The sequence below is a fragment of the Panthera onca genome, chromosome C1, assembly GCF_046562875.1.
Source record: "Panthera onca isolate mPanOnc1 chromosome C1, mPanOnc1 haplotype 2, whole genome shotgun sequence".
NCBI classification, from domain to species: Eukaryota; Metazoa; Chordata; class Mammalia; order Carnivora; family Felidae; genus Panthera; species Panthera onca.
Window position 1 is genome coordinate 124,499,016 of NC_138346.1, and position 24,650 is coordinate 124,523,665.

The following is a 24,650-nucleotide window of genomic DNA, read 5'->3' on the forward strand; positions in this document are numbered from 1 at the left end:
ATACCTGAATTTTTTTGTTTTTTGTTTTTTTTTGGGGGGGGGGCACAAGTGAGCAAGGAGCAGAGAGAGAGAGAATCCCACAAGGGGCAGAGAGAAAGAGAGAGAGAAAAGTGGGGCTTGTGTTCACCTGAAGGGGGGTTCGTGCTCACCAGATGTGGGACTTGAACTCACGAACTGTGAGATCATGACCTCAGCCAAAGTCAGATGCTTAATGGCTGAGCCACAAAGGTACCTGAAATATGAGTGAGTTTAATATAATAATTTTGTAAAGCAATAGTGCTTATTTTTCTGAAATTGAAATTTCCCAGGCTTTTTTTTTTTTTTTTTATGTGTGGTAGGAGAAAAGATGTAGACATAGGATATTACTTAAAAAAACTAAACAATTCAAAAATGGGCAAAGGACTTGAAAAGACATATTTCTGGAAAAAGACATATGAATGGCCAACAGGTGTGTGCAAAGATGCTAGGTATCACTAATCATCAGGGAAATGCAGATCAAAACCATAGTGAGATATCACTTCACATGTGTCAGAATGGCCATTATCAAAGAGACAACAGACAAATGTTTGCTAGGCTGTGGAGAAAGGAGAGTCCCATACATTGTTGGTATGAATGTGAACTGGCGTAGTCATTACGGAAAACAGCATGGAAGTTCCTCAAAACATTGAAAATAGATCTATTACATGATCTGGTAATCCTACTTCTGGGTATCTATCTAAAATAAGTGAAATCCTTACCTCAGAAGAGGTATCTGCACCTCATGTTCACTGCACCATTATTTACAATACACAAGACATGGAAAGAACCTAAGTTTCCACTTGACAGACGAATGGATAAGGAACATGTGTTATATATACATTCCATATATATATATATATATATATATATATATATATATATATGCGTATTATTCATCCATAAAAAAGAAGGAAATCCTGCTATTTGAGACAACATGAATGAAACTTGGGGGTATTACACGAAATGAGATAAGCCAGAGAAAGACAAATACTGTATGTATCATTTATATGTGGAATCTAAAAAAGCTAAACTCACAGAAATATACAGTAGAATGGTGGTTGCCAGGGGCTGGGGGAAATGAAGAGATGTTGGCCAAAAGGTACAAACTTCCAGCTGTAAGGTGAATAAGTTCTGGGGGTCTAACATACAGCAGGGTAATTATATATTTAACAGTACTGTATTCTATACTTGAAAGTTTAGAGTAAATCATAAATGTAATCACCACAAAAAATGGTACTTATATGAGATGGAGGTCTTACCCAGCCTTAATGTGCTAATCATTTCATAATACATACATGTATCAAATTATCATGTTGTATACCTTAAATTTAACATGTTACATGTCAATAATATGTCAGTAAAACTGGGGGAAAAAAAGGGGAGCCTGGTGGCTCAGTCAGTTAAGTATCTGACTTCGGCTCAGGTCATGATCTCATGGTTTGTGGGTTTAAGCCCCGCATGGGGTTCTCTGCTGTCAGCGTGGAGCCCACTTTGGATCATCTGTTACCCTCTCTGCCCCTCCTCCGCCCTCTCTCTCTCTCAAAAATAAACACACATTAAAAAGAAACTTGGAAGAAAAGGATATTACAATCGATCCTTGAACAATTTGGGGAATAGGTATGCCCCCCTGACCCCCATGTATTTGAAAATCTGCAAAAGTTAAAATTTCCCAAAACTTAACTACTAATAGTCTACTGTTGACCTGAAGTCTTATGCTTATCTTATATCTATCTATCTATCTATCTATCTATCTATCTATCTATCTAGATATCATATGCTGTATTCTTACAGTAAGCTAAAGAAAATGTTCAAGGGTCAACTGTATATGCTGAATTACTAAAGATTGTTATAACCAGGGTTCTTCATCTAATTATTACCATTAGTAAATTTATAAGTGTTCTACACATTTAAAATGTTATTAGTATTGTTAACATTTATGCACTAACTTAATTACTGTGCCTTTATAATCTATTATTAATTGATCAAAGATGTTGCCTAACGTTTTGAAAAAAAAAATCCATGTACTTGCATACATTATAACATGCTCTAAAATCTAAGTATTCATTTCTATATACTAAAAAACTTTTCCATTTTATTTTTGTTCCCAGGGTTTGCAAATCGTTTTTCAAAACCCAAAGGACCAAGGAAACCACCAGCGACTTGGAATATTTAACACAACTTTGGAATATAGCTGCAAGTGCATCTGGAAATAAAACTACTGGAATACTGCTAGCTAAAATAAGTGTTCCATATTTATAATTTCAACAATGAAGACCCTGTAACGTTTAATAGCAATATTAGAAAAGCCATATTCAAAGAAGTGCCAGAAGTTTTACAGTTTCATCTCATTTGCATTGGGTTGGAAACTGGAAATAAGTTTGTCACTTGGGATTATGTAGAGAATGCTGGATGAGAAAGTTTTAGAATGGACTTATTTTTCATTTTGGAAGTTATTTTTATTCTACTTAAGCAGAAACTTCAAAATATTTGTAAGAACTGGATCTCAACGGAATGTCTGCATTGCCAGATTTTACAATACCAAGTGTTTCACAAAATCTGACTTGTGGTTGTGGCACAAAATGATACAAAATGACTGCTTGTGACAATGACTATTCCCTGGGAGTTATTTTTGCCTAAATGGAGTATACCTTGCACATCTTCCCAAAGGTGGAAAACCAGAGTAGTAAGAAAAGGAAACGTTATAATTAAGAGAATAAATAATAATGAAAATAATTTCATATCATATTTCAATAATGAAAATAATAAAAGAATAATGAAAATAATTTTTGTATTTGGATATACCAACTAACAGGATGTTCAACTACATTTCTGGTAAATTTTAACCAAAGTTCTTCAATTACCAAATCTTGAAGAATAATCAACAAAATCGTTATCTTTCGGTAGCATTTTCTTCATTTCAAAGGTCCTGTATTAAACATGTGCAACTTACATCCAACCAGTCAGAGGTACTACTAATTTAAAAAATTTTATTTGGGGGGGGGGAGAGGTGAGGGAGGGGCAGGGAGAAAGATGGAGAGGGAGAGGGTGGGAGGGAGAGAGAGAGGGAGAGAATATTTAAGTAGGCTCCTGCTGTCACCGGGCTCTGTCTCACAACACGGAGATCAGGACCTGAGAGGAAATCAAGAGTCCCACGCTTAACCAATTGAGCTATCCAGGGCCCCTAAAAATTCTTCTACAAAATATTTTAAGAAAATCTGATTTTTCAAATCTAATTTTATGTAACAAGTAAGTTAGTGGGTAATTATTCTTACAAAAGATTCCCGAGTTCCCCTCATGATTGAACTTTTTTTTGGAACTTAGAAAAGTTTAACTTTCAGAACCTAAAATACTCAAACAGCATTTGTTCTTTAATGTCTTTCATTACAAAGCCAGATGATAGCGCAAATTGGATGAAATGTTAACTGTCTATTGAAGTACATCGCACGCAATAGGTGCACAATAAACTGTTTTGTCTTTAAGCTAACTTTACTGCAGTGTTCATTTAGCTGAATCCTCCAGGCACTACTGGCATTTCTGAGTACTTCATTGTAATCAATTATTTCCAAATATCTTTATCAAGGACCAAATATAGGAAGAGAATCTTAGGGAAAATCTAAAGCGCCGATGAAGTTGTGGATGAATTTCTGGGCAGCAACATTGGTGCACAGTGACGATTTTTGGATAGGTCTGTGGTAGACACATTTCTCAAATTTATGCAACCTTATACGTGGGACATGAAAAAAAAATCTTCAAAAAGTTTAAAAACATGGGTTTTCCACCTAGGGACGGATTCAAAATAAATGACGGCCTCTACCTTTCCAGGCATTAGAGGAGATGTGGCTCTAAGGCGAGGTGCGGCGGCGCTCACCAGGCTCCCGGGCAGTTCTCGCACCTGCCTTGTTACGCGGGTACCTGTAACCATGGCAATGCCCACGAAGAGGTTAAAACGTGTCTTCACTGCAGCCCGATTAGATTCTAAACCCAAATCGCTCTCGTTTTACGTATGACCAAGTTCCCCTTTCCTCTTCATTTCGTCGCTTGTCCAAAGATAAGAGGCCGGGGATTCCTCACAAAGGTTTTGAGAGGAATGAATATGAAATTGATAAGTACCTATGGAGCCCACCGACTCCGTGTATAATGACCAAGGGGGCACACACAGACGATAATGGGAACGCGCAGACAGACTTGAAAGCCACTAACATTGTTTCGGCCGTTAAGGCGGTTGGCGGCAACTCTCCGCCCAGCGGCGGTTGCGTCGCAGCCCGAAGCGTGACTCGGCGCACGCTCCCTTTCCGCTCCTCCACTCCCAGAGCCAGGGACGCGGCGGGAGCGCGGGGGAACTACCGCTCCCATGAGGCTCTGCGAGGCCCTGGGTGCTTTAAAATAGAGCTCACTCGGAGAGGCCTGCGGAGAAGCGCTGGGAACTGCCGCTTCCGGCATGTTCAGCTCCGGAGGAAGAACGGCCGAGAAGTGGAGGGCGGGGAAGAGACTCCAATGCCCAGCGGGCCGTGCGCGGGCGGCGCTTGCGCGATGCGCGGACGGGGGGGCGGTCGGGCCATTTAAATGTGTGTTTGTGGGTGAAATGGCTGCGCAGGTCGGAGCGGTGCGCGTAGTACGGGCGGTGGCGGCGCAGGAGGAGCCGGACAAAGAAGGGAAGGAGAAACCCCATGCTGGGGTCTCGCCGCGGGGAGTGAAGCGGCAGCGCCGAGCGAGCAGTGGGGGTTCTCAGGAGAAGCGGGGGCGGCCGAGCCAGGACCCCCCTCTCGCTCCCCCTCACCGGCGGCGTCGCAGCCGCCAACATCCCGGGCCGCTGCCGCCAACGAATGCAGCCCCAACCGTCCCAGGCCCTGTTGAGCCTCTGCTCCTGCCGCCTCCGCCGCCACCTTCGCTGGCACCCGCCGGGCCCGCTGTCGCTGCCCCGCTCCCGGCCCCAGGCACATCGGCCCTCTTCACCTTCTCTCCTTTGACGGTGAGCGCGGCCGGGCCCAAGCATAAGGGCCACAAGGAGCGGCACAAGCACCATCACCACCGCGGCTCCGATGGTGACCCCAGCTCCTGCGTTCCGGGCGATCTCAAGCACAAGGACAAGCAGGAAAACGGGGAGAGAACTGGAGGGGTGCCTCTGATCAAGGCCCCCAAGAGAGGTGAGAGCAGGCGAACTACCCCGAGCTCGGGTTCTAGGTCTCCCTTAGGTCCGATATCCCGCCCCTTTAGCACTGAAAGACGCCAAACCCCTGCTTACCTCCTGCTGCTCTACTCCCTTAAGCCCACTGGGGTGGACCCTGGATTTCAAACCGTTGACACAGCGTGACCTACTTGAGGCTTCTCGTTTCGAGGCCGAGCTGTCAGTTACTAACCCCCTTACCCGGCTCTCCCCTCCCCACCCCCGCCCTTCACCCCCAGCCTTTACCAACGTTTGTTTTCAAATTCGCCAGGGTTTCCGCGCCGCGCGGTCCTTGGCGTGGGATTAGTAGCTGGGGTATTAAAAACTGCTTTTCTAAAGTAAAGGCTTGTCGCTAAAATCCTTTCTTCTTGTTTTCTTTCGTGGAAATCTTTAATATAAACTCTCCTCGGCTCCAAAATATTCACGGGTATGGTGTGGGGCTTTAATGAGTTTGAATTCTTACACAGGTTCCTCGACTCAGGTTGCTTTAGTTTCTGCAAGGTAAAATATCAAACGTAGTTTATAGTGGTTCTTTTTTATCCGGAGGTGAAATAATTTTTAATTTTATATTAATACTTCTCGATAGAGAGGGATGGGGAAGGTTTTCTGTCTCTTATGATCCTAGGAAATAGGACCAACCGTGCCTCTGAAAAGTGAGAAACGTGCTGTAATGGATCGTTGGAAGAATTCCCGTTGCGATTTATTCTTTCTGGCACACAAAAAAATTGACAATTTATTTAATTCCAAGAGCCCACACTAAAGTCAAGAATACCGAACCCAGGAAATGTAGGACTACCTAATTAAATGTGGAATCTAGAGAAATTAGGTTTACTAATATTGGTGTCTTCCTGTTCCCAAGTACATGGAACATTTATTTGTATTCTCCGCAGAAAGGAGGGGGTATGAAGTTTGAGTATACCGTGTGTTTGTATATGATTTCATATAGTTTGTTAGTTGTATTTCCTCAAGAAGATTTTAAGATGCTTATATAGTCGCATTGGGCCAGATGGGGTATTACATGTTAATGAACAAGTCTTTCAATGTAAAGTTTTCTGAGTCTTGGATTTCTTCCACGTACTTGGTCTTGACTCAAGTTTTTTGTGGTTCTACGTACAAATAGTGCAGTGTTTTGCAAATAATTGCTCAAAAAATACTTACTGAATTAAATCTTTCTAACTTTGGTGGTATCCAGGTGTTATTATCAGGAATAAAACTTGTGCCAAGCTGACAGGAGTGCCAGTTTCCACCACCAATATGTGATGATCTTGTTCTCTTTTATTTCTCACCTCATTTCTTCTATGTGTGTGTTTTAACCACACAGATTTGGAGGGAATCTTAGAGATCATCCGATTTAAATTTGTATTGTGGAAGAGGAAACTGTGGCCCAAAGTAGTGAGGCGACTTGTCTAATTAAGTTACAGTTAATTAGTACCAAGTACAAACATTAAAAATTTTTTTCTTTTAATGAATCATTGGCACCACAGGAAGTAGAACCCAGATCTCTTGAATCCCAGTTCAAGCGTCTTCCCCTCGCTGCATGTTATTCCTTTCTTTTTTTATGCTATTTACTTTTCCCCTTTCCTTGCTTACTCCTTCCCTTTGCCTTGGAATCAGAGTGACAGTAGCCAGCACCATCAAAAGTTTCTGACCTAGCCCCTTTTTATGGAGGGATGGTGGTAATTACATGTATAATAAACAACAGGGCGCTTCTCTGAGGACTCACAGGCCCTGTGTTCTTTAAAAAACAGACAAAAATAAACCTTTAACTCAGTGTTGTCTGACAGAACTTTCTCTAGTGATGGAAATGTTCTGTATTTGTGCTTGCTGTACAGTATGGTAGCCACTGGGCATATGCGGCTCTTGAAACAAATTTTGAAGGCTTTTATGTGGCTGGTATGATTGAGGAATCTCATTTTAAATTTTATTTAATTCTGATTAACTTATTGGACAATGCAGCTTGAAGCATTTGTAGTTTGCCAGTATGTGAAGAGGTGGGTTAAGGTTAAGATCGGGTAATTTAAACATCTTACCTTTTTTTTGTTAATTGAAACAGTAGGCATATTAGTTTCAGGTGTACAACACGATTCCCTATTTGTATATATTGCAGAAGGATCACCATAATAAGTCTAGTTTAAACATTTTAACTTTCTAAAAAAAATGTTTGTTTATTTTTGAGAGAAAGTGCCATGCAAGGGCACAGGGAGGGGCATAGAGAGAGGGAGAGAGAATTCCAAGCAGGCTCCGCCCTGTCTGGGCAGAGCCTGGCTTGGGGCTTGAACTCAGGAACGGTAAGATCACGACCTGAGCTGAAATCAAGAGTGGGATGCTTAACCGACTGAGCCACCCAGACGCCCCTAAACGTTTTAACTTTTGAATGAGGGACTGTTGGATTATATATTCTGCAGGGAAAGGGCTGCGTGGCCATATACACTGGAATGTAGGAAAAAGTATATCTTGTAGCCTTCTAGATACAAGATATACACTGGCATTTTAAAAGTTCTGAGAACCTTACAGAAAATAAACTGATTTACCCTTGTTTAATCCAGGCTTTTGCACACACTTTGATCGATACCTTTTTTTTTTTTTTTTTTTTTTTTTTTGGCTGAACATCTTTATATTTGTTACAGTGGTGTGGAGGAGGCATGCCTCTGGAGTCAATCTAAGTTTAACTTGTGGCTCTATTACTTACTGTTTGATCCTGGGCAAATTACTTTAACCTCTTTCAGCTTCCTGTCTGTACAAAGGGGTTGTAGTACTTCTTTTTACAAGGTTATGTAGATTAACTGGGGCAATATGTGGAAAGTACTTAAAACAGTATCTGGCTGATATTAGACACTTTTAAAACTGCCTTTTATCATATTTGGTCCTTGAAACAAGTCTAAGATTAATAAGAAGAGTGGCTAGACCCTGGCTATTCACAGAGCTAGGTCTTCCCTCCCTTATTCTCAGATTTTCAGAAACTCTCCTAACTTTTTATTTTGAGGTAATTATATATTCACCAGAAATTGCAAAAATAGTACAGAGAAGTTTTTACCCTTCATTAGTTTTTCCAAATGGTTATGTGTTACATAACTATTGTATAATATCAACACCAGGAAATTGACAGTGGTGCAATGGTGTGTGTATAATTGTGCCATTTTGTCACCTGTAGATTAGTTTAACCACTACTGCAATCAAGATCCACAACTATTCCATCACCACAAAGATTCCCCCCTTGTAATCTCTTGAAAGTCTTAGACACCTTCTATGTTTCTCTCCCTTCCCTAACTCCTAGCAACCACCAGTCTGTTCTCAATAATTTCATCATTTTGAGAATGTTATAAAGGGAATAATACAGTGTGTGATCTTTTGAAGCCCCCCCCCCCCCCCCCCCCCCCCCCCCCCCCACTTAGCATGGTGTTTTTCAGATCCATTCAAGCTTTATGTATCAATAGCTCACTCCTTTTCATTGCCCAGTCGTATTCTATGTTATGGATATACCACAGTTTAACCATTCACCTACTAAGGTGACATTTTGATTGTTTCCAGTTTGTGTATTAGAATAAAGCTTCTGTGAATGTTCACATTCAGGTTTTTGTGTGAATGTAAATTTTCATTTCTCGGGGAATGCAATTGCTAGGTCATGTAGTAAATGTATGTTTAGTTTTTTTTTTTTTTTTTTAAGCTATTACCAAACTATTTTCTAAAATATCTGTACAATTTTACATTCCTACCAGCAGCGTATGAAAATTCCACTTTGTTCACATCCTTGCCAGTATCTGGTATTGTTACTATTTTTCTTTTATTTATTCTAATAGATGTGTAGTAATACTTCATCATGGACTTAAGCTGCATTTCCCTAGTGGCTAGTGATATTTAACATCTTTTTTTGTCATCATTTGCTGGCCATATATCTTCATCAGTAAGATGTCTTTTGTCTTTTGCTCATTTTCTAATTGAATTGTTTTTTACAGATTTTTTTTTGAGAATTCTTTGTATATTACAGTTATGAGTCCTTTGTCAGATATATGGTTTGCAAATATTTCCTCCCACTTTCGTTGCTTGTCTTTCCCTCCTTTAACAGGGAGGTTAGTAGTTAGAGCTAAAGTAAATTTTGTGAGGTCTAATTTACTGATTTTTTTTTTTTTTCCCTTTTATGGATCATGCTTTTGGTGTCATGTCTTGGTCTCAGGACTCAGGTCTCAAAGATTTTCTTCTATTTTTTTTTCCTCTTCCAATTGTAATTTTTAATGTGCATCTCTGATTCATTTAAGTTAGTTTTGTGTAAGGTGTGAGGTGTTTAGGTCCAGGTTCATATTTTTTGCCTATGGATATCGAATTTTTCCAGCACCTTTGTTGAAGACTATTCTTCTATTGGATGGCTTTTACACATTTTTAAAATATCAGTTCTACTACCTGTTTTTGTATGACTTGTCAAATAAAGATGGTTTTTACATTTTATTTTTTATTTATTTTTTAAATGTTTATTCATTTTGAGAGAGTGCGAGAGCGAGCCCACACGCAAAAGGGGCAGAGAGAGAAGGAGACAGAATCCTAAGCAGGCTCCGAGCTGTCAGCACGGAGTCTGACATGGGGCTCAAACCCGTGAACCAGAAGATCGTGATCTGAGCCACATCAAGAGTCGCTTGCTTAACTGACTGAGTCACCCAGATGCCCCTGGTTTTTACGTTTAAAATGGTTGAAGAAAATCCCTGATGTGGAAATCATGAGAAATTTAAATTCAGTGTCCAGAAATAAAGTTTTTTTGTGACATTACTCCACTCATTCAAATGTATCATCTGTGGTAGTTTTTGCACTACAGTTCGCCAATCTCAGAGAGAGATCATTCAGCTGAAAGACGTTCCTTCACACCAGCCCAACTGTACTGAATCCAACTTCATGTATAAGTTAATCACAAATTTCAGATTCTAGATGTTTGGAGTTGCTTATATATAGTTGAAACAACAATTTCTCATCTCTAAGATGGGAACTAAAGTGAGATTTGAAGAGGCGAAATGACATGCTTAAGATTTTCTAGTTAGTAAGTGATAGAACTGAATCTAGGACCCCCTTTTTTGTTTTGTTTTTGTTTAAGTTTTTTATTTTAGAGGGCATGCAAGCAGAAGAGAGGGGCGGAGGGAGAGAGAGATTCTCAAGCAGGCATCATGCTGAGCTCGGAGCCCTGTTGGGCTCGATCCCACAACTCTGGGACCATGACCTGAGCTGAAGTTAAGAGTGGACCCTTAACTGAGCCTCCCAGGTGCCCCTAGGACCCTTTTTTTTTTTTTGATTTGTGGTCCACTTCGCTTTTCACTAAGCCCATTTGGATTGTTAAGTTAATAAAGAGATATTAAAATGTTTTTTTATTTCTTGTAAACAACAGGTTCAAGTTTCGGTTCAACTGATAGTTATCTTGGTATTTTGAAACCTGAATTTTTTTCTTCTTTTATCGCTCATAAAACATAGAACAAACTTGCTCAAAGATTATTTTAAATTCTTGCTTAGAAAATTTATGATTTTAATATTTCAGTGTTTTGTTAAAAAAAAAGAGGCAAGGGGGGAGTCCATCCCCCTGGCTCTTTAGTGTCATTAAATGACAGTATTGCTCTTTTGTATTCACTTGTGAGTCAGCCTTCCTTTCTCACGTTTTTTTCATCTTTGACCAACTGCCCAATTTCTATCACAGGGAGTGTCCCCAAGTCAGACAACTAATTGAAATTTTCTGTGATGTCAGAAAGCTGTTGGCAGGAATTTAAAATCCAAGTTCTGTTTGGTGATAGGAGTGAGGAATTATTTGGGGATTGATTATACAGAGAAGTAAAATAAATAGATAGTCTCATTTATCACAGCAACAACTTCAGGGACTGTTATCTTCCTTACCCACCTAGAGAGGGGATGGGGAAAGCCTATAAGGCATGACATTTTTGCATAACATAAATAATGCCATCTTTGTGATCATGCAGAATTATCATGTAATGGGCACTCAGTAAAATATTTGTTGAATGACATAATGCTCCCTTTATTGGAGATTCTTTTAAGTCCTTGTCCTTCTCAAGTTCCATTAATTGTAACCAGGTAATTTTAGTTGATCATCTCACAGGAGGTGTTGTAGAGAGGGGTTGATTGAGAAGGCAGAAAGGAAGAGTGTAGTGTAGTAGTGTATGGGAAAAGTTTGAGTTTTGGAATCCAACAAGATGAGTGTTTGAATGTTGGTTGTCACCCACTAGTTCTGGGACCTACGATAACAGAACATCTTATATCAAGCTGTTTTCTTCTCCATAAAATGGACTTAATATCTACTTCGCTGATTTTGTGTGAGGATTAAAATGAGATCGCATATATGATACCTAATAGATCCTTGGTGAATAATTATTTTCTTCCCTCTTTCAGAGGTTTTTGTCCTTTTATTGGGTTCTCTTAGAATACACTACATTGTATTGTAGGTCTGTAATTTCTACTTCTAATTTTGATATCCCAGAGATAATTGCCAATTATTTCAAGGAATGTTATCAAATATCATTGGGAAAATGATAATAATGATGGTGACACTTACTGTGTTTTCAGTAGTGTGATGATGGTTTTATATTTATTGTCTTTTTTAATCCTTACAATAGCTCTGTGAGGTAGATACTAGAATTAACATCTTAAGATGAGAAAATTGAAGTTTAAAGAGACTTAAGAGCTTGTCCAGAGCCCTTAAGCAGTAAGCACTAGGGCTGGGACATTAAGCTAGGTCTCTAACTGTAAAGCACCTGCTCTTCTAGCACTGTGTACTGCCTCTGTCGTTCAACTATTTTGGGGTAATAATAGTTAACATGTATTGAGTATTTGTTATGTTCTAGGACTATTCTAAGTACTTTATGTCCTTTGTTTCATTTACTGTGCACACTGATTTTATGAGGAGGTACTGTTACTTTCCCCCATTTTACCAATGAGGAACAAGGTGCAAAGAAATTAAGTTGCGAAAGGTAATATTTTGAGCTGCAGGTCTAGGGGCGGGGATTCAAATCCAGCCAGCCACTCTTAAGCAGCATAATGTAAAGGGATGGGGGTGGTGGTGGTAAAGTAAGGCAGTGTTATAAACATACAATGATCTTTTTAGTCAGGTTTTTATATGAAATGGGAAGGACCCCTAATAAGACAACAAAGTTTATTTTCAGAAAACTTTAGCCTTTTTCTTTATTATGAGTAATAAAATCTAAAAAATTGTACTTGCTTTGAAAATGTATATCCACCATGATTTTTAAGAATTGAGGATATTACATTTTTTTTCAGTTCTAGGTATAATTCAAGGATAAGAATGGTGATAGTAGTTTAAGTTTTGTAATATTTGGAAAGCTAAATATTTTTGCATTAATGAACTTTTTCAATAGTGATGTTAAATGAGGCTATTTGATAGTTGATAATTTTAGCACCTATGAGGATTTTATTGATAGTGTCATGTATTAATCTAGTTATAGTTATAATGACATTTTTTAAGGCAGCAGTTTGTCTCTCAGATAAATGTATCTTCCTTTGTAGACTTACATACTTCACTTTATATTTACTCTCATAGTCTGATATATGAAAGCTTTCCTTAATCACAGATAATGGAGTAGCTTGGCTCTTTTCCTGTAAAAGAACTGTTGATAAATTTGAGTTTTTGCACTAGAGGGGAATACTCAAAATGTTATTTCCTGAATATGTTCTTTGTTGGAAAGCTAAAGCAATCAACTCAGCAATGGAAAGATTGTGAAAACTTTAGACATTGGTACTTTTTAAAATTGAGATATAACTGACATGTAACATTGTGTAAGGTGTACAGCATATTGATTTGATACATTTATATTGCAAAGACATTGAATTTTAATGTTTTTATTTCAAGGCAGGACAACCTTGACATTCTTACAGTGCAGCAAGGGCTGTCTTACTCTAATAACCTTTAACAACTTTGTATATGTATGTCATTTTCAATTAGTTGTCATCACAATTATTCAAAAGTAAATTTTGTTTATTCATTGAAATTCATTACCTAGTATGACACAAGTAGGCTCCCATTTCTCTATAAGCAAAGGTGAGCTCTCTATATGCAGCCTTAGATTAAGAATAAAACTTTGAAAAACAGGATTAGCGAGGAGAAGGATTGAAATTTATTTCATATTTAAACTTTTATTATGTTGAAATATGAGATTACAATTTAAGGTCCTTTTCATTTCCTTGTACAGTGGTTTTTTTGATGGGCTATGTTGAAATGTGTTTGGAATAAAACCCACAGAGACTTGGCCATGTTAGAAATACCATTGGTAAGCTGATAGTAATATAGAAAATGTGTTACAATCAAGGCAGCACCTTCTTGGTGTTAATTTCAGTGGCAGATCTAGGTCACAATTCATTTCCTGCATACCAAATACCTCCTCTGAAGCTTAAAATAACAGGATCTATTCAAAGATATTTTCTTTTCTTTCTTTTCTTTTCTTTTCTTTTCTTTTTTTTCCCCATGAAATTGCTAAAACATTTAGCAGAGGGTAATTAGAGGACTCTTTGAAAATTGGTCTAACCTTTATATTTAATGGCATTTAACATTTTGTTGCTTGGGAGAATTGCCTAAATTACCAATTTTTAATGCGGGAAAAGTGTTTAGATTAATTTTATTTGTAAGAAATAGAAATGACTAAGTGTTTTAACAAATTGTCAAATATTTAGTTGTCTATAGAGTAAAAGATGGACTGCTTTTTCTCTTGGCAATTTAAGCAATCCGATTACATGTATAATCTTGGTATATGATCTCAGTTTCATTACAAGTGATGTTTGCAAATGAAGGGTTTTCTTTTTGTTTAAAAACAGATATTAAACAGAATGCAAGTCATTTGGTATCTATACACTAAAGTTTTTGACTTATATTTTCTTTAGAAGTTTTTATAACTTGTAATAGTTGGCGATTTGGAATAATTTTGTATAGAGTACTGCAACTATCATATTTGCATATTATACCAAATAAATTATTTACTGTAAATTTTGTTGAACTTTTTCTTCCCAGGTGTAGCGATAGGATTAATTGGAGTATCTGTCTTAACACTGAATTACTTGAATTGTGTCAGAAATACTGTTGTTGGGTGGACAAATTCTATAGTAAATACCACATCGAGCTTGAAAGGTTGGTCAGGACTATTTAATCCTAAAGATTTCTTGCTAGCGTCTAGTAAATGAGAGATGCTATTTTATTTTGGCTTTGTCAATCCATGATGATCCCTTAAAAATTAAAGATGAATTTTTAGTTATAAAAGTAATATATGTTTATGGTAGGAAATTAGAAAATACAGATAAGCAAAAAAGACAGATATTTATAATTCTTCCAGTCTAGATAACTACCATTAACACTTTGGTATGTATTTCTTCAGATATTCTTCTGTGTTGTATATGTGCAAAACATACAGATTTTTTTCCTGTCTTTAAGTCCTTTGCCTCTCCCTGGTATATTTTCCCCTAGAAAACATGCCTGGCTTGTTTTATTACTTAGGACTCACCCTAAATGTCACCTCCCAAAGAGAAGTTTCCTCTGCATCTAGAGTAGCTTACTGATACTTTGTTTTTCTTGTCAAACTAGATTGTAAAGTTGAAGAGAGTGGAGATTAGATTGTGTCTGTCTTAGCACCATATCCCCAGTGCCCAGAAATGTCCCTGGCACTTAGTGGGTACTTAATACATGTGTGTATGTTCACTATAAACATGGAGTCAGATTATACACATGTTAGATGCTCTGGAAAGAAAGGTAAGATCTATATTTCTTAGATTGTTTATAGTCTAGAGGAGAGGTAGAAGATTAGATATGTGATAACACAGAATGTGGTTAAGAGCTGTGATAGGGAAGTACAGCGCTAACGAAGCGCTTGGTAGGAGTAGCTGTCCAGATTGGGTGGAGATGAATTTGTTAGAGAATGCTTCCTGGAAGATTGGCAGTGTAAGCATTTTATAACCTTGTAATCCATCAGTTATTTCATCTATAATGTAACTTATAATGGGTGGGTAGTATTTTGTCAGTATGTAATTACCAGAGTTTAATCCATATCCTAGTACTTAGAATAGACATTTAGGGGAGTCCCTAAATAACTGTCATGGATATTTTTGTGTATCTTCAGTTATTTTCTCAGGTAATTTTTCCTTGGGAGTGGAATTTCTGGGTCTGAGAATTAAAACATTTTCAAGGCTTTTGGTGTATATACCCATTTTGGTGGGTGCCAAATTGCCCTTCGTGAAATTTGTACTGGTTTATCCTTCCAGCAACAGTATATGAAAATGCCGAAAAAAGAAAAGTTTATGCCAGTTTGGTAGGCAGAATGGTGTCTTACAGCTTAATTTGCCTTTGTTTGATTTGCCTGTATGTGTCATGGCAAAATATGACAGGCTTCAGTTTAGATTTACAGTGGTTACTGAACGGATATTCCATATAGTATGGCATATGTGAAATTACTTGGATATTTCCTTTACTTTTGATCGCAAGTCAAATTATATGCTTACATTCCCATTATCTACTTTTTAGCATAGTTGTCAACCCAGAATATAATTGTATTTTAAGATCTTTGTCTCATTCATTTTACAAACATGGCAAATTCAGAGAAACAGAATAGGCCATTTAATTTGAGATCAAGTTTGTATGTTAACACTAGGCCTAGCAACTAACTTCTTTTTAATTATTGTGGCCAGAAACACCAGATGAAAATGGTAAAACCCAGAGAGCTGATGATTTTGTCTTGAAGAAAATAAAGAAGAAAAAGAAAAAGAAACACCGAGAAGATATGCGAGGAAGACGCCTTAAAATGTACAATAAGGAAGTACAAACCGTCTGTGCTGGCCTGACCCGCATCAGTAAGGAAATCCTCACCCAAGGACAAATAAATAGCACTTCAGGAGTAAATAAGGAGTCCTTCAGGTATCTGAAAGATGAACAGCTGTGCCGATTAAATTTGGGCATGCAAGAATATCGGGTACCCCAGGGAGTACAAACACCTTTTATGACTCACCAGGAACATTCTATTCGTAGAAATTTCTTAAAAACAGGTACTAAATTTAGCAACTTTATTCATGAGGAACACCAGTCCAATGGTGGTGCACTTGTCCTTCATGCTTACATGGATGAACTCTCATTTTTGTCTCCAATGGAGATGGAGAGATTTTCTGAGGAGTTTCTTGCTTTGACATTCAGTGAAAATGAGAAAAATGCTGCTTACTATGCTTTAGCAATAGTGCATGGAGCGGCTGCTTATCTCCCAGACTTCCTGGACTACTTTGCTTTTAATTTCCCCAACACTCCTGTGAAAATGGAGATTCTGGGCAAGAAAGATATCGAAACAACCACCATTTCAAATTTTCACACTCAGGTAAGATAAAATCACTGTTAAATTATTTAGTAAATACAGTATCTTGACAGTATTAACCTCATTCTGTTTTGTTTGCACATAACAGCACACTTGATAAAAATTCGTGGTGGTAAAGGGGATTCACATTGTTAGTTTATTGCTTTCATCGAAAAGTCTTAATTGCTGAAGTTCTTGGGGATGTGGCTTGTTACTGGGTCTAAGAAATGCTTTATATATGTTGTACATCATTACGAGTCTTTATGGAAAACCAGCTTGAATTTGTGAATCCAGTCTTTCACAAACCAGGTAACGTTAGCGTGGAGGATGTGATTTAGATCTGGTAGCATCTAGGTAACTGTAGTTAAGACTGGCTTACGGCACGATACGACACATGAGGGCATTGACCTATTTATTTGCCAGGTTTTTGCTGTTTTTGTTTCTCTTCTTTCAGTAACTTGTTGGCAGTCTATCCCAGAAACCTATCCCATTTATATGACTTGGAAGTGTCACTAGGAAGACCGCCATAGCCTCTGCTCCTTCTGCCTATGCACTGTTGTAGGTGAAGACATTTTCTAAAGCCTTGCTTGGGCAGCTAGGCTTAAGTCAGCAGGGAAATCTCTCCTTCCTAACAGTGGTTTTTAACTGAACATTTTTTTGAATGAAGTTATTTTAGGGTATAGAAAGAAGTAAATAACATGTCCTAGTTATTTTCTTACTTCCTTTTCTCATAAGAATTGTGAATATGAATGGTCAGCTATAAGTTTGTATCATAGATGTAAATTCTATGCAAGTTTAGTGGAGAATATTTGGCTTTTTAGAGATTTATGATTATATAACCTGTTTTTTCAGGTTATCTAATAATTTGCGGCCATTCTTTTCCTTAAGACTTTTTTTTTAGGTAAATAGACTGTTGCATAATAAGACTCTCAGCTGCCTGCCTGCATTAGAGTGGTTTCAAGCCACTTGGATTTATTTGAAACCTCCTCTAACTTGAATCTTTTTAATGATTCTTCCCATCCTTGCCTCCAGTGAGGGGAGTATCCAGTTTAGATTCATGAGCTTCAGAATTTCTCTAATTGAAGTTCTCTCTGCAGTAGAGAGAGCAGGAGCAGCCAATCTGGAGAGGTCGCAAGATGGGGCTGCCCAAGATGTTGGAACACGATGTGCAATAAAGGGCTTCGTCTTGGATTTTGGCCTTGTTACCACAATCAGGTACCGAAGTGCTGACTTTTGTAGTAGATTTTCATTTTACTTTTACTTTTTTTTTTTTTTTTAAAGGAGTTTTGCCCTTTGAAGGTTAAGAATCCTATTTTTATAAATATTGTAGAGAAGGGACTGAAAACCGTTTTCCTGATATAGGCCATAATCCCCATAAGTCCCTATTTAACAAAGAAAGATACTGCTGAGAGCAGAATTAACATGCTTCATCACTTTTTTAGTTTAGAAAATGCAGCAAATTTTCTCTTACTGATAGACCAACAAGCATATTTGAGAAAGAGGCCAGAAATTTGGGTGAAAAAGTCTTGGCTTTGTAATGGTAACTTTTTAACTTTCATGTTAGTTTATAGTGGATCAAGCTTGTCAATAGTACCCAGTCTAAATAGTTAATGAAAAAAAGTATCTCTAAATATTCCCTGCTGATTTTTGTCCTCCAATTTTTTAAAAATGGAGCTGAAATTTAAATGACTGTACCAACAACTTACCTTGAGATTTACTTTGAGACTTATAAAATAACAACTTCTTAAGAACATACCAGATTATTATTAAATTAGGTATCATTAAGCACTTCAACCACATAAGAATATTGAGGACTACTGAATAAGTCTTGTGCAGTGGTAATCCTGGAACTTAATTCTATTTGTGAATTTTCAGTCATTGGAGGAGAAATATGGGGTGGGTATGGGAGATTGAAGTAGTCCATGAAACTTGAAATTTGCACCTGTCAAATCTTTGGCAGATGTTAGGATGGCAGCTAACCCAGTAGTTGAAATGAATCCAGCAGTTCATGGTTTATAGAAATCTTTTCACATTCACATGTGAATATTTGAAATGACCTATGGTATAGGTAAGCAGTTTAATCTCTGTTTTCCTCTGAAGAAACTGAGGCTTTGTTACCCAAGTCCATGTGGCTAGTAAGTAGACGTCAGGGTACTAACCTAGGCCACTTGAAAAATATGCCTATCATTTTACCATAATTCTTTATTTCAGCCGTTGGAGAAGAGACGAGTGCTTTTATTTGTCTAACACTGTAGTTAGTGAAATTAAAATATCCCAGTTTGACACAATATTCAAAAAGCTATTAATTTTTAATCAATACCTTTAGGTTGTTGAGAATTAAGTGAATACCTTAAATATTTTGGACTTCTTTGTTTAATAAAGTCTTGAGAAGTTCTGTGAAGCCTCTTAAACTGAAGATACTTTTTTGTTATCTTAGACAGTTTTTGGAAGTTATATAGTTTAAATATGTAGCCATAATAATTATTTATGACTATTATTTCAAGATAGTTTATTCAGCAAACATTTATTGAGAGCATACCATGTACTGGACATTCTGTTCTTAAAAGGACTAATTGATGAGCTCATTCTAGTGGAGGAGACGTATAGACCAAAATTATAATACAGTTTGCTAAGTACTAGAATAGAGGTATGCATAGGGGAAACCTTGTGATACAGGGAGCACAGTTTGTGGTATTACCTAACAGACTTAAGGTGATTAGAAAAGGCATTTTAAAGCATGTGATGCTTGAGTAGAGTCTTGAAAGAAGATTAGTACTTAGCTTAATAAGGGCATTTTAAGCAAAGAGAAAAACAGCCTAGGCAAACACACAGAGGCATTAGAGAATGTGGTACTTTCAGGGAGCTTGACATGGCAAGAACACGTGTTGACCGTTGAGGGGGGGTGGTGGGAGTTAAGACAAGAGAGACAAGATCAGGATTGTGAGGAGTTTTATGTGATATGCCTAAAGAAAGTTAGCACTTTTTTCTTTTTCTTTCTTTTTTTTTTTTTTTTTTTCAATATATGAAGTTTATTGTCAAATTGGTTTCCATACAGCACCCAGTTAGCACTTTTTTCTAAAGGTAATGGTGAATCACTGGTGAATTTTAATAGGGGAGTGCTATCGAGTTATGTTTGCCAAGATTACCCAGTAATGTCTTCACATGGGATTGAGGAAGAGAATGAGATTGGAAGCTAGAAGACTTGTTAGATGACTATGATAACCAGATCAGAAATGATTGATGTCTAAACTGATATTGACATTAGAGAGGAAGGAATGAAATTTGAGAAATAATTAGAAGATGAGATGAATTGCATTTGGTGAGGGAGGATAGAGTCTTAAATATGGTTTGGATAAGTGGGCAGATGGTGGTTCTGGTCACAAAGTTAATACAGACTTGAAAAAGCTGGTTTTTAGGGGTGGAAGCAGTTGATGAGTTCAGGTTGAGATATTTTGTGTTGGAGGTACCTGGGAAGACTAAAGGTTATAGATGTCTATTAGGTAGTTGAATATATGGATCTAAGATTGGGAGACGTGTGTAGGCTGGGGATGGAGCGGTTGGATCCATTAGCATATAGGTGATCCAGGGACAGCCTTAGAATGGAAAAGAGATGAAGCTGAGAATGAAATCCTGTGATGCACCCACATGTAAGTATGAGGAACGTGGAAGAGAGGTCAAAAAGAAGGAGCAGTAGAAGGAAGATTTAGGATACAAGTTTTCTGGGTTTCAAGAATGATGGAGAATTAAGTATCGCGAGATAAGGATGGGAAAATGTCAAGTTGCTCAATTAGGAATCTTCTTGGAAACCAGTGCTTGTCAAGACCAATGCTTTGCAAACCATGGCCTAATGTTGTAAATGATGGGGCTTTTTGCTCTCTGTATGAATTTGGCATGACCAGGGAGCTTTTTAGAACTGCAGACTCTCAGATTCCTGCCCACATCTTCTGAATCAGAATCTGCATTTTTGCAGGTGATTTATAGACCCATTAAGGTTTGGGAAGCACTACTTTAGAACTTATCTGCACTAGTTTGAGGAAGTAAAATGTAGGTTTGTTTTGTGCAAGAATAATTCTAGCTCCTGTTATTTTTATATTTTTAAATTATTGTAGTGGCAAAGTGAGGATGCACATAAAGGTGTTTTTTATTTCTTTTCATATTCTATAAAACTCATATTCTAACACCAAAGGAGGTAAGTTCATGATCACTACCTAGTGCAACACCAAACTGATCCTCAAGTTTGATTACTTAACTCTCAGCAGTTGATACAGGATAACTTTGTAAATTTGTTTCTAATCTGAAGAACTACATGTGTATTGACACAGCATGGTATTTTTATAATTCTGTAGGATTATTCAGATCTAATTAAGTTTTTTTTTTTTTTAAGTTTATTTTGAGAGAGAGAGCATGTGTGTGTGTGCACAGAAGAGCGAGGGAGAGAGAATCCCAAGTGGGCTCTGTGCTGACACAGAACCCGACACAGGACTTGAACTCCTGAACCGTGAGATGATGACCTGAGCCAAAATCAAGAGTTGGACACTTAACAAACTGAGCCACCCAGGTGCCCCAGATCTAATTAAGTTTTCGTCATTGGCTAAATAACAATTTGATCAAAAAGTTTGTGGAATCTTTTAGTGAATGGAGAAAAATTAGTGTCCACTTAGAATATGTTTCTCCCTAAAATATATATGTTTTAGGAATAAGTATAATTTATGATTTTTTTGCTTTGGTGTTATATCTTATAATTATTGGCTTTTTAAAAAACTTAAAAAAAATTTTTTTTTAGTGTTTATTCATTTTTGAGAGACAGTGCAAGCAGGGGAGGGGCAGAGAGAGAGGGAGACACAGAATCCGAAGCAGGTTCCAGGCTCCGAGCTGTCAGCACAGAGTCCTGATGCAGGGCTCAAACCCACAAACTGTGAGATCATGACCCGAACCGAAGTTTGGACGCTCAACCGACTGAGCCACCTAGGCGCCCCTTTAAAAACTTTTTTAAGGTTTTAAACTTTGAAGTGTTTTGGTTCTGTAATAAGTATATAATCCTTGGCTCTCCTCCTTATAAAAATCCTATGGCAGTTGATAAACTGATTGAAAATTAGAATAGTCTTCTAGTCATCTTATGGACCAACAGGATTGTAGAGTAGGTGGGTGCCATTTCCAAGCGTTCATTTTATAGATGAGGAAGGTCACATTTTGATTGTGACCTTTCCCAAGGATGAATAGTGGTAGATCTTCAAAGAAGAATTGTTTTTTCTTCTGTCACTGAATGGAATTAAATCCTACAGGTGAGGGTAAGCAAGTTTTATGTGTATATAAAATGCAGATTTTGATTTTGTAGGTCTGGGTGGGGCTTTATAGTCTGCAGTTCTGATGAGTTTCCAGATGTTTCTGATTTTGCTGGTCACAGACCAGCAAGGCTATAGATTGTAAATTCTGTACATGAATTGCAAGCCAAAGCAACAACAACAAAACACTAAAAATATAGTGAAGTTAAATCAGGAGTTGTTTTAAATATCGCCATCTGAGACTATTTTCATCTTAGATCAACTAAGTAATCGAAGGGTGTATATGAAGGAGGATGTGTATATGTATGTGCGGAGGAGAGAGGCACTTGATTTAAAAAGCAACTTATCTTCCATAGTAAGATTTTGTTTTATCTGGCAAATGTGCATATGTTCAGTTCTTAAAAATTTTTTTCTGTATACATACAATATTGAAGTCTATTATTGAGGATCATAGCTCTTTATTTAGGTGGTGGTAGAAGTTCTTATAAATATTACCTTTATTACTATAAAATGGTAATGTCTCTTTCCCAGAGAAAATCAACAAATGTTATTTCTCCATTGTGGGTTGTTGCAAGGCCTAAAAATGGGCTTTTTAGGTGCTCCTCGTCTTTGATTACTATAGTTAACAATTTATGGTGAATTGGTAGTACTAATTAATAGAGTCAAACTAGTAGAGTGCTTTGTAGCTTGGTAAATAACTGAGAAACTCTTTACGATCTACACATCAGTGTGTTATATAAAAGGAGAAATAAATATTTTAAGTAGCTGGCTTTATAAAATAAACCAGCATAGGAATGGTAGGTTTGGTTCTTTTTTTCCCCTCTCATTCTAAGTACAGCTTATAATAAACTCATTTTGACTCACACTGCTTTTTCACTGTATGTTTTAAAGTGGGAATGCCTTTCCATTCATAGGTCACAAGGTTAGGAAGATTGCCGGCTAGCTTTTTCCTTTCTGTTTTTTAAACAATCAGCTTAAACAGGCTTCTTCCTAAAACAGGAGTTTTGTAGAGTAATTAACCCCTGCCCTCAGTGCGTGGTGGGATGATGGGGGAGGTCCATATAGTTATTTCTAGCTTGGTGTTCTTCTGAGGTTTGGGTAATTTTAAAAAGTTTTTTTAAATTTTTTAAAAGTTTGTTTATTTATTTTGAGAGAGAGAGAGGGAGAGAGAGAATCCCAAGCAGGCTCCTCACCGTCAGCAGAGAGCCCAACGCAGGGCTGGAACTCCCAAACTGCGAGATTGTGACCTGAGCTGAAATCAGGAGTCAGACACTTAAAAGACTGAGCCACCCAGGCACCCCAAGTTTTGTTTTGTTTTCTTTTGTTTTTAAAGAATTTCTTTTTTAAAAATTTTTTAATGTTTATTTACTTTTGAGAGAGAGAAAGAGACAGAGCACAAGTAGGGGAGGGGCAGAGAGAGAAGGAGACACAGAATCCAGAGCAGGCTCCAGGCTCAGAGCTGTCACCACAGAGCCTGATGCGGGGCTCGACCCACGAATGGTGAGCTGAAGTTGGATGCAGAACTGACTGAGCCACCCAGACGCCCCTGAAGAATTTAATTTTTAGATCAGTTTTAGGTTCACAGCAAAATTGAGGACAAGGTACAGAGATGTCCCGTATACTCTCTGCCCCCATATATGCACAGCCTGCTCCACTGTCAACATCCACCTCCCCATCCCCGTGGTATATTAGTTAGCAGGTGTTGAACCTACATTGACTGATCATAATCACTCAAAGTCCATAGTTTGCATTATAGTTAACTCTTGGTGTTGTACATTCTGTGGCTTTGGACAAATGTATGATGACATGTATCCATCATTATGTTAGCATACAGAGTATTTTTGCATCCTAAAAATCTTCTGTGCTCTGCCTCTTCATCCTTTTCCTTCCTCTCCCAACCTCTGGCAAGCACTTATCATTTACGGTCTCCATAGTTTTGCCTTTTCCAGAATGTTATATAATTGGGATCCTGGTGTGTAGCCTTTTCAGATTGGCTTTTTTCACTTGATAATATGCATTTAAGGCTCCTCCATGTCTTTTTCATGGATTGATAGCTTTTTTTTTTTTTTTTTGAATAATATTCTCCTGTCTGAATATACTATAGTGTATCCATTCACCTATTAAAGGACATGTTGGTTGCTTTCAAGTTTTGGAAATTATGAATAAAGCTGCTATCTTCCAAGTTTTTAACTGACTTATGACTGTCTTAAAAAGTATATGTATTTGGAGCACAGTTGCGCTTATGTCACTCTCAGCAATTGATAGAGGATAACTTTGTGAAGTTAAGTTTTTAATCTAAAGGACTATATAATCTATTGACAGAACAATATGTATATTCAAATATAATTGCTTAAACTTTTATAGGTATTATATAATTTTTTTTTAAATGCATGAGAAGCTAACTTTTCTTACAGGCATTTTCTCCCTTGATTACACAATCCTTCTCCCCTCCCCACTTTGCCTTCTGATTTTTACTAAAGGTTGAGTTTTCTCTGGCATTATGTCTCTTGCTTCCAAAAGTAGTCTTACTTTTTACTGTTCTTTAAAATTTTTTTTTTTTCAACGTTTTTTATTTATTTTTGGGACAGAGAGAGACAGAGCATGAACGGGGGAGGGGCAGAGAGAGAGGGAGACACAGAATCGGAAACAGGCTCCAGGCTCCGAGCCATCAGCCCAGAGCCTGACGCAGGGCTCGAACTCACAGACCGTGAGATCGTGACCTGGCTGAAGTCGGACGCTTAACCGACTGCGCCACCCAGGCGCCCCATTTTTTACTGTTCTTTGGTCTCTATTTATCTCCCTCCAATCCTCCTACTACTCCTCTACTCAACTTGTTCTTTGCTTTCGAGTGCCATTTCCAGGCTAGAGTTTTTCAAA

At 37.8% G+C, this 24,650-nt stretch overlaps 2 protein-coding genes across 3 annotated transcripts in view; both read left to right on the forward strand.

Moving 5' to 3' along the window:
* Positions 1-2,756, forward strand: part of PTPN22 (protein tyrosine phosphatase non-receptor type 22) — a 60,057-nt gene extending 57,301 nt beyond the window's left edge. Inside the window, exon 21 of one of the 2 annotated variants that reach the window (XM_060622705.3) lies at positions 2,127-2,756. In XM_060622705.3, coding sequence (XP_060478688.1) covers positions 2,127-2,191 — 65 coding nt within the window. In that variant the 3' untranslated portion in view covers positions 2,192-2,756. The remainder of the gene's footprint in view (positions 1-2,126) is intronic. The other variant, XM_060622707.3, reaches the window with a different exon arrangement.
* Positions 2,757-4,351: 1,595 nt separating this feature from the next.
* The window catches only part of RSBN1 (round spermatid basic protein 1), a 47,142-nt gene continuing 26,843 nt past the window's right edge, over positions 4,352-24,650 (forward strand). Inside the window, exons 1-2 of the mRNA XM_060622708.3 lie at positions 4,352-5,162; positions 15,842-16,515. Of these exons, the coding sequence (XP_060478691.3) occupies positions 4,457-5,162; positions 15,842-16,515 (1,380 nt within the window). The 5' untranslated portion in view covers positions 4,352-4,456. The remainder of the gene's footprint in view (positions 5,163-15,841; positions 16,516-24,650) is intronic.